Raw genomic sequence first — 15,874 nt, 5'->3', positions numbered from 1 at the left:
TAATTAGCTATCGTACCTCACACAAGCGTTCTGTAAATATCATCCGTTTGCCATGTTTTGACCATATTTACGTTTATTTCATATCGCTATCACATATGCAAGAGCAGGCATTATTTTACAACTAAAAAAATTCATGTGCAGCGGATATGCCTTATTATTTCCTCTTTCTGTCAACATGCAAATTCTCTTTACCGTTACTGGTCTTATACAATTCTTATGGTACCAGTTGCGAGAATTTATCATTTTATTTACGACCAATTTCCTTATGCATTATAAGGGAAAATTCCTCTTACCTACTTGAAAATCCTGATTGAAATATAATGTGGAGAACATAGGTAAAAATAAAAACCATTCGAAATACTTGGGATTAAATAAATTCACATGTTCGTTACATAATAAAATGAAATAAGAAACTTGTTTCAACATTATTTCCGAAAAACTCGCTGTTGATGTCGATGTTTATATCCTTGTCGCATAGCCGTGATGTTTTTAAGCTTATATTTATTGACTCCAGAATTGAAGGTAGAGGGTTGGGACGAGTGGTCCATACAAACAAGTGTCTCCCCCAGAATTACAGAAAGCACAATCAACTCTATTCTCGACCCCCGAGTTATTTTTTTTGGCGCACGACAGCGAAGGTCTGAGTTCCGCTGCTAGTCTCCTCCGCAGCCGTTATTGAGGTCATCACGCAACGCTTCTCCCCACCAAGTGGTGGGGGAGAAGCGTTGCGTGACGACCCTAATAACGGCTGCGGAGGAGACTATTCCGTTGCAGGCTTGATTTGGATTCATGGTGTTAAAGACAATGAACATGAGCGGATTAATACGTCAGCGACTCAACTCGAGCCACGTGTTTGCGTGTTTGTCAGCTATGCATGCGCAATTAAACCAGAAGTCCGATATTTTCGGGCTTTTAAACAGAGCGCATACCGACCGCTGGTTAAGGGGAACGAAGACTCCGGGTACGAATGCTGTAAGACCAGTGCAAGACACTGGCTGCAGTGCCAACATCTTACGCTTACATCATAATATATCCTACATTTTGCACGCTTGTCAATGTAAACCGTCTCAATCGCACCCAGTCTTAAACCGTCCAAGCTCCTTTTCAATCCCCAGCTGTTACTTTTTAAAGTGTTTATCTACCATCACTTCGATTTAAAAGAAACCTGTACACTGTAAAGCTACTTCATATATCACGACCTTGCTTTTTTGAACTAAGCTGAGGTTGCTCATTGCTTTGGCCGAAAACAGCAAAAAGACTGGGTACGAACTTCACCAGGACATGACGTCACTCCAACAAGACGTTCTTGGTGCATTATGGGACGTGGTTCATTAACTGCGCATCAGCTTTGGATTCTGGAAGTTTCTCAATGATAGTTCTACAAAGGAAAGTAAGCACAATAATAATTTCGCTATAGTTTATTCAGGAAGCCCAAAAAACTTTTTCAATGCACCAGAGAATCTAAATGCTAGCTGGATCGCATGTTTCTCGCAAAGATGGGCATATGGGATAAAGTACTGGGTTTAAACAAAATGTTATGGCCCTAGATGTCTCTTTTATCTTTCGGCCAAACTTGATAGGGATAAGGAAAGCTGGGTACCATATTTACTCACGTTAAACGAGTCAATTTCTCATCCACTGAGTCCCAGGGTCCCTTATCTTTTCCTCTTCTGACCACTTTTCTCATAATCTCCCTAGCATAGAAAAACAGTAAACAAGAAGCAAATCATTGTAGAAACAAAAACACAAACTTTAATGTATTACAAATACACTAAAACGTATTGATCTGCCAAAAACCTGGAATCACCTGATATCCGTAAGTCTGTCTTCCATTGTCTCCCAGGGGTGTCTGTCATCAGTGTATTCTAACATTTCTGTAAATAACAACACATCCCGTCAAACATCGCGAGTGTGAGCATTAACTGCGTAAACAAATTATTCGTCAGTAAAAACAGAAAGAACTGACGCCACTACGAGCTAGAGATCAAATTTGACGTTTTCTAGTATTTTCTTGCATTTAGTATTGATACCTTTAGCTAAATCGTCCTCGCTGACCCAGTCACCATCCGAGTAATTCTTGACCCTTAAATTCTGAAAACAAAGGGAAAAAGGTAAAACAACAAATAAAATTGGGAAATGTGGGGTGTTGAGGAAGAAATCTACCACAAGAGAACAAAGAAAACACCCTCCTAAGGTACTAAAATGACCGCACAAAAACATGTCCACCTTCCAATAAAACTCCGCCCATGCGCCAGTCATGACTCAGTCATGATTCAACTAATGCAGCCATTTTCAAATCATAGTCCACAAACATGCGCCAACCATGTGCAAACTAAACTCAAGCCACGTTACAGCTACTCCAGCTATGGTTCAACAATGAACAATGCCCCAGTCATGTACAGGGGGCCAGTTTCAGTCATGTACAGGGGCCCGTTCCAGTCATGCACAGGGGGCCCGTTTCAGTCATGTACAGGGACCCGTTTCAGTCACGTACAGGGGGTCCGTTTCAGTCACGTACAGGGGCCCGTTTCAGTCATGTACAGCGGCCCGTTTCTCGAAGGTCCCGAAACGTTTTCGCACCCGAAAAGCCGTAGCAAAATCTCAAACCTTATGATTGCAGAGCTGTTTTATTCACATATTCTTTATACGACCAGAAGTTCCCTTCATACAAGAAGTTTTACGCGTGTACACCTCTCTGTTTTTAGAGACAGATTGGCTAAAAATGGCTTTGCGGGCCCGAAACGTTTCCAGGGCTTTCGAGAAACGAGCCCCTGTCCCGAGTAAAAGCAGTTATATCCCCCACCCCCTCCCCGTACGTACCCATCTTGCAATTCTGCTGTACTCCAGTCGAGTGACAATAAACATGGTATCAATGGCGTATTGCAGTTTGGCAGTCTTCTTCGCTTCACTGTAAGTGTAGCTCAGCTGGGCGATCAGAATGTTAAGGAGAATTACAATCACCATCGCCATGTAGGCAAGAAGAATGAGGATAGCCAGCCAGCTAACAGGAAAACAAAACAATGGAACATTTACAGTCGAACCCCATTAAGTCTGGTACCTTTCTCATTGGTGCTGCCTTAACTGCAAGCTGGCAGTTCGGAGGCTAGGGCAAGGGAACAAGGAAAGCGCGCGAGCAACGGGGCGCCCTCCCTGCATTCCCCTTTCTACCTCCCCCTGGTGTCTCTCCTAGGGCGCCTCTGCGGACATTTGAAGGTATTTTGGCCTCGTGGCCAGTTTTCAAAATTTGGAAAAATGTGGATTTTCCGGACTTGTTTTCAGTATAGATGCAAGCGGGGTGGTTTTAACTATGGAGCAATATATGGCATCAAGAGAAGATGAATGGTAAGTTAATATATACAGAGGGATTTCCTTGGAAATAAGGCTTATACAGAGAGAACTCCTTGAGTTCATCCTCTCTTGATGACGTTCAAAAGAAACAGTAGATATAAAGAAATAGAGAAAGATGCTTACTTGAACTTTGAATAATCTTCCTCAGCAGGTTGTTGTTCAACGAGAGCTCTGACAGCAGCTAACATTAGCCACGCGTAATTACTGTAAGCAAGGAAACAAAAGCGTATATGAATTTATTAATAAGTAACATTTATACTTGCTGGGCATCAAACTGGAGTAACTGCTACAAAAACAGAGTATCGCCAACGCTTATGCCTTGCAATAAGCAAATGTTGACACCACTGTGTCAGCCAAGTTCGATTTAACAAATTGACGTCAGTTTTTTATGCGTCTATCCTCTTATTGATGATAAATTGCGTCATAACGTTGTCAAAGTGGCTGTGGAACCACGAGCTGCAGGCGAGTGGTTCTGTAGTAAACTTTGACAATGTTATGACGAAATTTATCATCAGTAAGAGAGCAGACGCATAAAAAACTGACGTCAATTTGTTTTTTTCACAATAACAAGACCCCAAAACGGTCAAATGCCGGGAATAAATGAGGGAAAAAGACGCCGTAAACTTACGAACATTGCCAATAGCGAAGCGAACATTGCCAATAGTTATAGTTTTTCTCGCTTTTTGATTGGCTACTTTAAAAAAGCCCATAAAAAATCCCATTGGTTAAAAAGTTGACAGTTTGACAGCTGAAAGTTGAACTTGAAAGCTTGTATAAATTAAAATTTTATCCGTCTGTACTCTTATAGACGATAAAAATGAGCCAATCAGCGCGCGAAAAATTAGGCAAATACTGTAAAATATTATTTTAGGATACGTTTTGCGACATTCTGAAAACTGCGCTAGACGCACGTCAAATTTTGAATTTTAATTAAATAAAAGATCAACTTTACCTGAACAGTTCCTGTGAACCTGTAGCTTTCAGCGCCATGTACATCGCGCCACAGAATCCAAGAAACACAACGACAAATACGACGCTAAAGCGAGTTATATCACGGTAGATAATTCTTGCAAGAGTCTTCGTGTACAGACCGGTGGTTCTACAAAGCAAAATATGTACGTTCAATAAAATACACATTCTTCCCTCGTGACCCATCATGCAATTTTACAATTTCTTAACACTTGAACAATGCTGACTTTTAGTAGCATTCGTACACCGAAACGGAGAGCTTTTCTGCATTCTGGCCACGCGAGGAAAAACGTTACCGCGTCAAATTTTCATGAACACATGACCTCTTTCGTGCGCGGGATTGCTTGCGGAAATAATTCACAATAATTAATGATAATTCACATCAATAATTAATCATAATTCACAATCATTAATGATAATTTACAATAATTAATGATAATTCACAATATTAATTGCTAATTCATGATAATTGACGATAATTCCTGATAATTAACGATATTTCACGATAATTATTCGCGATAATCAGCAAGCTGAATGAAATTAACAAATTGGAAATCTACACAGAACATAGCAAGTTTAATCATGGACATGAATCACAAAACATAAAATAATATATTCAGGCAATTTTACCTGGTGACGCAGGAAAACTTGAAGAGCCGTAGGAAATTGAACAAGTAGCCGAGCCCGGCAAGACTCCATTGGGAATCAACCTCGACAAACCGAAGAGGAATAACGAGAAATGTCAAGATAAGACCCAGCCAGTCAAAATAGTTAAACGGATCTTTGAAATAGGTTCTCCATTCCCTACAAATGATATGAAAACTTCTGATTAATAAACTTCCAATTTTAATTACTGTTTTAACGTTACTAACTGCAGTCTACCACATTTATGAGGATAATTTTACACATTTAGCAGCCTCCACAAAGTATTTTTCTATAAGATGTTACTGTTCGACATAACCGTGTAAAAGTAAAGAGGCCAATATTACAGTGCATGTGATTCAGTGGAGGGAACGATTACTGCATAGAAGTTTTAAGGAGTTTTAATCAGTTCCCTTGTTTCCATCTACCGTATAGCTCAGTTTTATTACATTGTACTATTTGCTATTTATCAAAAATCTCGCGTGGACCCACCAACTCAACCAATCATATGCAAGACCAAAACCACTCGCCACTTGGTTACAAGTGTTTTCCCGCGCTTGGCACCGGTCACGTGCGTTTCCTTCGCCTTCTCGTTGATTGGTCCGTTGTCTTGTTTACGTTTGTTGTGATTCGCCACACTAATTACTTAACGACTCACCGTTCCGCTTGGTTGACCTCCTCAAAAAAGTAAAACATGAGAAAGATGATAGTGAAGATTTCACAGAATAGCCGCAGACCATCTGCTTTACCATTGTACTGGTTTGGGTCTTCAACAGTCGAGCCATGGATCAGTGCGTATGATAACAGTGTTAGAAATAATATGTAGAAAGATGCTTGAACGCTGAAACACAAAGAACAATTAACTTAAAAGAGAAAAATTCTAATTTAATTTTTAATTTTTTGTCGTAAAAAGCGGGCATTTTAATGAAAAAAAGAAAACAAAAACAAAACAAAACAAAACAAAATTCGGCTTTTAGTGAAGACCAAGGCATTATATGTAGAGTTTGCATGGTCGGGAGAAAATTTATATCAGCAAGAACAAATACGACTGAACTTCAGAAAAGAAGAGCAATTTTAAAACATACCGACAAGGCACAGAAGGAAACTTGAATTGCGGCCGTGCTAAATGCCAACAACTTAATTCATAAAAAGCGACCTTAAATCCACATCTAAAACACCAACAACCACGCAAACAAAGCAAGAACACAGTGATTGAAAGTCGTTTGTCACTCACAAGACTGTTGAGTTATTTGACGGTTTGTATCAAAACCTTATTTTTTTAGTGTCGTGAATTGACCTTTGCAGCATGAAATCCTTTTAAAACGCAATCTGCGAAACTAGAAACTCTAGTTTTAATTTTGTTGTGAACTGTGGCCGTTCTACTGTAGTTTTACGAAAGCTCATAAACTGATTAAAACGTGAAATGACCGTTTCGTTTCGTGAAACGTGCTACGGAAACTTGTTACTGGTGCTAAATCGGCCTTTCCCGCGTCCCTGGCAAACTATAACTTGGGTTCTGATTGGCTAAACTATGAGCGGAAAAAACATATTAAAAACAACATAATAAACTTAAAGTAAATAAAATTTTTATCGACGTGGCAAGGCGGAAATAATTTCTGCACGGTATAAACTTGGTTCTTACCAGAACCACCAATGGGCGAAGTTGTTCCATTTTCTTGAAACTAGCATTCGGACGACAGGGTGCTGCACAGCTTCCTAAAGATACAGAAAGTGTAAAGTGTAAGTAAAACTCAGCTTCAAGGACACATATTCGCTCAGAAACGACAAAACAAAACGAGACCAGTTTAAAAGGCGGACAACGCAATCAACCAAAAATTACACCACGTCGCTATTGAAATGTTCTTCTCCGGCAGCCAAACTTTTTTGAACTGAACTTCTCTGTTGGAAAAAATTTCCTCGAGATTGTCAAACCTGTTCCAGTCAATGAGATTTGGCGTGAGCCAGACCTTAAATGAAACCCTGCGGTCCAAAGCTTTACACAAACCTTGTTTCCACTCTCTGCAATGCGCCTAAGGCAAGACAGTGACTTATGGTTAAATTTCGGGTTAGGTAGTGTTTGCGTCTTAATCGCTGTGCCATGTTCATCCACTTCTGTGGCCACCTCTATTTTAGGCTGTCTTCCACTGTCGTCGGCCTCCAGTACGTGATAAAAGAAGTCATAGTTCATTGGATCATCAGGTACACTACTCAAAGCACGCTCGATTTCATCCTGGTTTTCATCATCGTCCTTGCTCTGAGGCAGGTATGGCCAGTGGGGATTGATGAGTTTGTCCAATACTGCAAGAACTGTTTTCTGAATAAAACAGAAAGTGATGAAAAGATTAATTCATAAATAAAATGCATTGTCTCCAGGAGGGTGAGGCAGGAGTGCATGGCAAACAAAACGAAAACACAAAACAAAAAAACATGCTATAGCAAGAAAATTCTCATTCTCATTGGTCAAAAACTCCTCTGCGCCCCAGCCCCAAAAGTCAAGTGGGACAGTTTGTGAAATTTACACGATGTAGTAAGTGACCTTCCCAAGAACCCAGTTACAGGACATTCTCAGAGAAGAAAGTTGACCATATAATTCATCTCTGCATTGATTTTTTGTTTACCCTTAATTCCTTTTAATAGTTGTACACCAGAAAAATACCCAGCCTTAATCCACCTAGGAAAAAAGATGGCGGCTGTACATTTTACCACAATGCCTTGCGAACCTAACACAGCCTATAAGGCACTAAGAAAGCCAAATGTTTATAATATTTGTCCCTGTACAAAGGACATTGAGTAGCCTGGGCTTGAAGGTTTTATAACATTTCTGTACATTTTTATAAACGTTTTTAAAGTTGTCGTGCACTAAGAACTGTGGGTAAATGTACCAGTCGCCATCTTTTTTCCTACGGAGGATTGTGACCAGTTGGACTGGTTGTGTTTTTAGCCAGTCATTTGGACAGTCTACATGTATGTACCGGACAGGCTCTAGCCCAGATGGGTCTCGAGCACAACAGGTATTAAACTGCAAACCAAACTTTGATGGATATACCGAGATATACAAGGTGAAACGTGATTGGTTAATTTTAAGAGCTGATGTCACTGAAATCAGTTTCTTGCTCAGGATTGCAGATGTTATTTTTGGCGGAGACAGGTACATGTAACAGCTGGAAAAATGTCTATGTTCGCAGGCTAAACATTACTCTGATATATTAGTGAATGCAACTTTAAGGAAGCGACCACATGAACAAGCTGGTTAAAAGAAAGGAAGTGTCCATCATTTCTCTAGATGACTTCCTTGGTTTTCAGGTTGCTTAGTTGCAAGCAGCTTCACAGATCATATCACAAGTTATTAACTGAAGGGATTATATACCTTCATTGAAGGATCCTTTGTCTTTGGATCTTGACAACTGATGTAATGCCCAAAATAAAACTTCATAGGTGACTGGTCTTCGTCATCTTTACAAAGAAACAGTTTCTGAACTCTATAAATAAAATAAAATAAAAGTCATAAATTATTGAAAATTATTACACATACACCATCAATGAAATGCTTTAAAGTCAGCTACTGTGGAAAGTGGCTCGCAATTTTGGAAATACCGGTAATTAACAGACACACGATGGAGGATTGTTGACTAAAACTGGTCAAAATAGGAGACACAATAAGACAATAATTAAGAATTGATGACCAACAATTTGTTTGTTTGTTTTATTTGCCATTTATATAACGCAAGGAAGCCCAGGGAAGCATCAGTGTTATCAGTGGTTAATTCAACTTTTCTCAGCTGTGATAATTCTGTATTTGACAGTTGGATTAGCTAATAACAAAGTGAAATAACACTCACCGATCATGCCTCATTTGAGAAATCAGATAAGCTGCTGTGTCATCTTTGTACCTCTTTAAAGCCAGTTCAACTGGTAGATAACTAGGCTTGTCATCTTGTTCATAAGTCCATAAGTACATAAGACCTGGATAGCGTTCCACTAAGGACTTTGTGACATGCAAGAAGTTTTGCTCTGCAGCAAGATGCAACAGGGTAGGACGAGTTGGGTCATCTTTTGAAGGAACACGGAAATATTTGAAGTCTTCTTTGGCATCCCTCTCAAGTATTATTTCTGTTAGTCGACTAATCTACATGCAGATAACAGTTCAATTAATTAGTCTGGAATTTACTAAATTTAATACATCTATTTACATCAAAAATGGGCCACAAGTTCACATTTATGTTAATTTAGATGGCTCATTTTGTCAATCTGTACTCAGTCTGGCACTTACTGAAGTTGGTTCTGATCAGTTTCTTGTAGTGTGAAATCACTAGGAATATTGCAGCCTCAGTCACTCCCTTCCTCCTTCCTCTCGATGACATGAAGGCTGCACTAACGAAAATATGTTGGTATCTTTTGACAGAGAAGTAATTCCATGGCATTACCCCAGCTATGACTTGAAGTCAACGTAAAATAAAAACTGCGGACTGCAGACTGTAGACTAGGGGTAAAATGCAGAGTGAGGGTAAAATGCAAACTGCAGACTGTCGCAAGGGTTGGAAAAAAATCATTCTATCCACATTTTCCCCTCCCCACCCCTGTGCAGTGTTCACAAAACACTTTCACATTTTCCAACATTGAAAGGGGGAATTGGGGTGCTGACACTTATTCTGTAGGTACAATGGTTATGCCATTTCATGTTTTTGGCATGTTGCAACATAATTTGTCAATGACTGTAGCAGTAAAACTGCAGACTTTGTAATTGAGAATGTTACCATTTCCATCATTTAGAGCTAACCGTAAACAAGTTAACAGGGGTGATATTCAGGCTAACTGGAGAGCAAACTTTCACTACGACAGCCTGAATAACCCTACATGTATTTAAGGATAGCACTCTAAACATGTAAAACAAAAATAACACAATATAGACTGTATTCTGCAGTCTGCTGTCCACAGTTGGCATTTTATACTGACCGTCTGAAATCCTTGATTAAGAGTCCAGTCAAGTTATTAAACATAATGTTATCACAAAATATAAAAAAAAACTGCAGGTCTAAGTCACATCCTTACCAGATATTCTAGGCTTGGTATCAGCTCTGGTTTCTCTTTGTATTTTTTCATCTGAGGCCATTCATGAATTATAACCACGAGAGTATTCTTGCCATGTTTTTCGGTCAACCGATCCGCTCTCACTTCATCCATCGCTCTGTTCCATGACATGTCTGCAACCTTTACTTTGTTTTGGACCTGAAAATAATTAATAAATGGTACATGCAAAAATAATTAATACATATTCAATTTTCATAAATTATTTGAATTGAATTCATGATCATTGGCCAGGATTAACATCCACAGAGAAAATTATATGGAAAACAGTGTTTCAATCTGCTTTTAGCAACCCAACAATATTTTGCAGTCATTGTACTTTAAATGATTTAATCAAAACTATAACAAAATTCTCGAACGTAATTGGCTATCAGCAGCCCAATTTGAGCATTAACTGGACAGTGTATGCGTCATGCTTGTAATTGGACAGTAACCGTCATTTTGCGCGCGATGTTGCGGTGCACTTTGTTGAGTAAACTGCTGGGTTTTTCAGCATTCATAACGACGTTTTAAAATCGTTCAGCGCTCAGTCAGTGGTTTGTTCGTTTCTCGAATTTTGTCATAGTTTTGATTAATTGGTAACAGGACATCGTGTCATCCAATTCAGTCTGTAATCATACTCGTGATTAACAAATCGGACTCCTGCTTCATGGTCGTCTGATTTTGTTAATCACTTGTATTATTACAGACCGAATTGGACTCCACTCAGTCCTATTACCATTATTAATCTACTTTTATTTACGTCAGGAACCATTGCCAGATAACTGCAATTCCAATCCCCTCAACAATTTTGTTGCACGCTTATTTTTAACCAATTACAGTAACTTAAACATGAAACACTTTAATATTTATGCACAATTTCACTTGATGAATATCAAGCTAACAAACCGATTTCTTTAAACTATTGCGATTCCTGAGAGAATTTCACAGTTATTCTGATCAAGCCAATTGTATTTGGTGTTTTATGGTAGAAACGTACGAATTTCGTACGTTACTGTCGATCATCACCAGTTTTCACTCCTGGGAACTGGAAAATATGGCGCCTCAACATAAACAAGACGAATAAGCAGCGATATATTCAACGTAAACACCCTGAAATAAATAACATCAGTCTCTTAATCATTTTTGTTCGGATTCTGCCAGTCAAGCGAGGCTTATAAAACGAGAGAAGCAAAGCAACTACAACAAATACAGACTCATCAGCTGAATACTTCACCTTCAGCCAGAAGTCCTTGTCAAACCTTTCCTCTAGCTCATCTTCGGCTTGTTTCGCTTCTGTTGAGTTCGGTCTTTCCTCCATCTCCTTCTCTTCAACTGGAATAACCGTGTAAGCCTCTTTCTTTTTTGCCATGCCGCTAGCAGAGCGTTTATGAAGCTACATGAATAGGCAGTTTGTAAAGAGCCCAAAATGTTTTGGAACAGCCCAAAGTCACGCTCCGAGGGCGTGACTCTATTTCTCACATTTGATTGGTTCGATCAGAAAAACGGAAGTGGCTTTTGGTCTTGACCGGAAGTGAGGAACTTTTGACTTTACTTGGGGCTGAAGAAGGCCGATTTTCCTCAGGATCTTCTCTCCGATCTTTAATTCGCGTCACATTTTTTGATCGTTCGTTTGGATGACACTATTAACTTGGATAAACAAGATGTTTAGTTGAGAAAAAGAGAAAGAGCTTTCCTTCCCAATCCCGAATCTCAACTACCATTTCATCCCAGGTTACAACAACTTTCGACCAAAAGGACAAGTCATACTGAAAATTTAACATAACATGTATTTCTGACAACATACTTTCTAATTTACAGCATCGTCATTTTAAACCTAACTTTTTAACAACGTTTAATTTATTTAACAAAATTCTGCCTTTCGGGCTTGCGTCCTGAGAAAAGTTTGGTTGGTTCATGAGACCATGATCTCATTTTCTCTTGGTTGGTTTTATAACAACAGGCATACTTCATTAGATGATAAGGGAAAGACCATTATTTTTTAAGGCGGGGGGCGGGGAATGGGGGTTTGGGAAATTTCCGAAAAAAATTCATACACAGCAAAAACTGTTCGAAAAAAAAATCGTGGGGAACTGCGAAGAAATAAATCTAGCAAGTGCTTTCACAGCTTTCAACCATCCAGGTCCAGTTATTGACTTTAAAAAAAATTATTGCACAAGTTATTGCCCACCAAAAAAAGTCACGCACAACCTAAAGGTGAGAAAAAAATTCATGCCTCACAAAATTGCCCACCCCTCCCATATGATCCTCCTCAAAACATAATGGTCCCTCCCTAACGTCTCTTAGTCCTTACTTTCAGTTTAAGATAGGCACAAGTGTTAAAAGTTTATCAATAGACTGCAAGGCTGATACTACGTGAAAAACGTTTCGAGACACCAATATGACAAGAACCGATAAAGTAGGATCGCAACAGTGGACAACAACCCAGTCGCAACAGTCCACTGTTGCGATCCTACTTTATCGGTTCTTGTCATATTGGTGTCTCGAAACGTTTTCACGTAGTATCAGCCTTGCAGTCTATTGTTTGCCTTCATACATTTTTTGGCTGATCAGATCTCATGTAGATCCTACGTTGGCAGCGTTTATCGTATGCGGTCCCTTGCAGTTTCTGGTTCCTCATTTAAAAGTTTAAACGCTATGTAATTTAACCATTTGGAAAAAAATTCTTAGTGTGCTAATATGTAGACTCAATTTCTGCTACAAACTGTCACATACAGATCACTTACCTTTTGAATGTAACATTTTGCTTCCTTTTGGATGCCGAATCAAAACGAAAACAAAATTATACTGTCTTAGCTTGTTTAGAAAGGGAAGAAATAATATTTTCTCGGCAATTATGACCAGTTACCGCTGCAAATCCAACTGAAATTGTTTGAATTCTCTCCGCAATTTTTAAAATTTCAAATGCTCCAAAGTCAAACTGGACCACCATTCCTGATTCCTTCAGTTTACTCAGTAGTTCCTCTGATGGCAGCCACAAGAGTGTCCAATCCCTCGCTTTCAAAATCATTTGGTCGCTCTACTTTCTCTGGGTCTGCTAAGCCAAGGCTGTAACATTCAGGCCACTGGGAAGGAACCTCGGTTCCAAAAACCAGGGGGAATATTTTGCTCGGCAATTTTCCGCTGTCATCGATGAAAGCTTCGCGGGGAAGTTGCTCCCCTTGAGTCGCTGCGATGCACAGCAAAACAACATTGTTCGCGGACATCAGCCATTGTGAAGTGCGATGCTTTACATATTCATCGTCGTGTTCCGATAGATTAACCGCGTTTTCATTTGAGATCTCCACACAGCCAGCAGGTTTGACTTGATTTAAAGCATCGTAAAAATACTCCATAATTTCCCCCGCGCGTTCAGACCAAGGCTTGTAAAGGATCAGGACGTGTTTGGTGTTATCCGCTGCCTTGCTACTGGCCACGGCAGTAGCGGGTTTTTGGCCTTTGGTCGAATTTGACTTTGTCGAATCGTTTCCCATATCTGGTAGAAACTGTGAAAAAAATATGATACAGTTAATACAAAATCGGATCAGTGAAAAAATAGCGCTGAGACACATACCTTTCAGTTTCTAACCCCGAGTAGATTTCAAGTCATTTTAACTGATAAAAAATGATTCATTTATGCTGTTTTCGTTATAAGCCGCCACGTAGAATAACATTAAATTAGCATACGTAAAGAAATCAAGCACTTTCTGGTGTCTTATTTGTCAAATGACTGAAACGTATAAGATTTATTTAAATTTCGAAAGTCGCAATGTTAATTTAATTTACATTGTATTCTCCATTTTATACTCGCTTTTGATTTATATCCTTGAAATTATTTGCCTGGCGGTTGTATTACTAGATTAATTTTTCAAATCTAAGTATTTCAGTCCTTTAAAATTTATTTCATTTGATTTAGCTGACTTCCTTCCACCTGTCGTAACTTGCAGACTTAATATTTTGTACTTAATCATCTTAGCCAATCAGAGAAGCGGAGGCCCATGCTGTCGCCATGAGTTAAAATATTTTGTATAAAGGGAAATACCTATTCAATTTTCGGAATCTCCTGTTTATGTCTATAAGTTAACCAGACCCCGAAAACTCAGACCCCTCGAAATTAAAAACTCAATTGCTATCACCTGAATTGCTCTATAGCCACAATGGGGCGAGATGTTTATCTTCTCCGGTTTATGTTTTCGCGTCGATCAAACGGTGAAAAACAAATATTTAACTGCTCAGGTTTACCGCTGTCGCGTCGGTCAAACAGTGAAGAACTAACAAGGTTTAGAACAGCAGCCGACACTGTTTTTCAAAACAGACCTTTTTTATGCAATCGTATGCAGCAAAAAAATGTGTTGTTCTCTGAAACATACTCGTTTGATCGCAATCTGCTTTTCGACTTTATGTGCGTTGCGTGACTGTCGGCACGTAACCCGCAGCGGTTAACAAAATTTAGAGAAAAAAAAAAGAAAAAAAGAGTACATAGAGATAGCCATGTTTGCGTTCCAACTTATAACGGGAATAGTGAATATTTCTTAGAGGAAACAGTAAGTTTCAAACCAAACACTTCTATTTCTTTTTTTTTTTTTTTCATACCGCTTAGATTAGTTAATTATTAAATCTGCCTCGTGGCGGGGCCTTCGCGCCAGTTTTCAATTTTCGTTCACTCACATTTCGAGACCAGACATGGCGGTTCAATCGGTTCGACCTTCACGTGCTTTTTACGTGTTGACTTTTTACGTGCCGACAGTCACGCAACGCACATAAAGTCAAAAAGCAGATTGCGATCAAACGAGTATGTTTCAGAGAACAACACATTTTTTTGCTGCATACGATTGCATAAAAAAGTTCTGTTTTGAAAAACAGTGTCGGCTGCTGTTCTAAACCTTGTTAGTTCTTCACTGTTTGACCGACGCGACAGCGATAAACCTGAGAAGTTAAATATTTGTGTTTCACCGTTCGATCGACGCGACAACATAAACCGGAGAAGATAAACATCTCGCCCCATTGTGACCATAGAGCAATTCAGGTGATAACAATTGAGTTTTTAATTTCGAGGGGTCTGAGTTTTCGGGGTCTGAGGTTTCGGGGTCTGAGTTTTCGTGACACCCGTTTTTCCCGGCTTTCCCTAGACTACCTCCAAATTGTACGGCCCCTTGCGAAGACTGGTGACGATCATATCAAAGAAAGCACCGAATGTAATGAAGTAAGCACCGAATATAATGAAGTAATCACCGAACAAGGAAGTACCGAATATAATGGCCTTTGCACCGAATATAAGGAAGAGAGCACCGAATATAATAGTGTTAGCACCCGTAATAATGAAGAAGACACCAAACAAAGTTAGAACCGAATATAACGAAGAAAGTACCGAATATAACGAAGAAAGCACCGAATATAACGAGGGAAGCACCGAATATAATGAAGACAGCACCGCATATAAAGACATAAGCACCGAGTATAATGGAATAAGCACCGAGTATAATGAGTTAATCACCGAATACAATAACATAAGTACTCAATATAATGACATAACCACCCAATATAATAAAAAAAAAAGTATCATAAGACAGTTCTGGCGTTCCATAGTGCCGCATCGTTATTAGCGCGACAATGCAAGGAAAGAGAGGCAAATGATATAGCCGAGAATTTTTACTTCACGCTCTGTGTAAGTCGAGCAAGGTCCACCTGTGACACACACGGGTAGAGAAGTAAGGCAGGGCTAAACCTTGCCGCTGGTAAAGACTTAGAATATCCCGAGATCGAAAACACGACTGTGCCGCAACGCTAATTGCAAGAGGATGCAAAGAGACAGAGAGAAATTATATAAAACGAATTTACAACCCACATATTC

The 15,874-nt window shown here is 39.3% G+C and overlaps 1 protein-coding gene across 1 annotated transcript; it reads right to left on the bottom strand.

The window, feature by feature from the left end:
• Positions 1-55: 55 nt before the first annotated feature.
• LOC145468657 (uncharacterized) lies at positions 56-13,790 on the bottom strand. Its single transcript, XM_081452370.1, has 16 exons — positions 13,598-13,790; positions 11,261-13,529; positions 10,009-10,185; positions 8,799-9,085; positions 8,327-8,438; positions 6,965-7,273; positions 6,602-6,675; positions 5,618-5,800; positions 4,948-5,121; positions 4,301-4,447; positions 3,472-3,552; positions 2,821-3,001; positions 2,031-2,091; positions 1,808-1,874; positions 1,614-1,694; positions 56-1,378 (listed from the first exon to the last, which is right to left on the bottom strand). Exons 2-16 carry the CDS (start codon positions 11,393-11,395, stop codon positions 1,315-1,317), a joined length of 2,133 nt encoding a protein of 710 aa, XP_081308496.1. The 5' UTR covers positions 11,396-13,529; positions 13,598-13,790; the 3' UTR covers positions 56-1,314.
• Between the last annotated feature and the right edge of the window lie 2,084 nt (positions 13,791-15,874).

Source organism: Orbicella franksi, chromosome 14 (genome assembly GCF_964199315.1).
Source record: "Orbicella franksi chromosome 14, jaOrbFran1.1, whole genome shotgun sequence".
NCBI classification, from domain to species: Eukaryota; Metazoa; Cnidaria; class Anthozoa; order Scleractinia; family Merulinidae; genus Orbicella; species Orbicella franksi.
The sequence above is the reverse complement of the archived record's forward strand: the minus strand, read 5'-3'. Positions and strand labels throughout refer to the sequence as shown.

Bases quoted from the DNA above. Each gene is read 5' to 3' on its own strand.
- LOC145468657 (XM_081452370.1), bottom strand. From the start codon at position 11,395: ATGGCAAAAAAGAAAGAGGCTTACACGGTTATTCCAGTTGAAGAGAAG. The intron at 8,439-8,798 runs GTGAGTGTTATT...TTTTATTTATAG, and splicing joins TCTCAAATGAGGCATGATCG to AGTTCAGAAACTGTTTCTTT. The intron at 3,002-3,471 runs GTAAGCATCTTT...TTTTCCTGTTAG, and splicing joins GAAGATTATTCAAAGTTCAA to CTGGCTGGCTATCCTCATTC.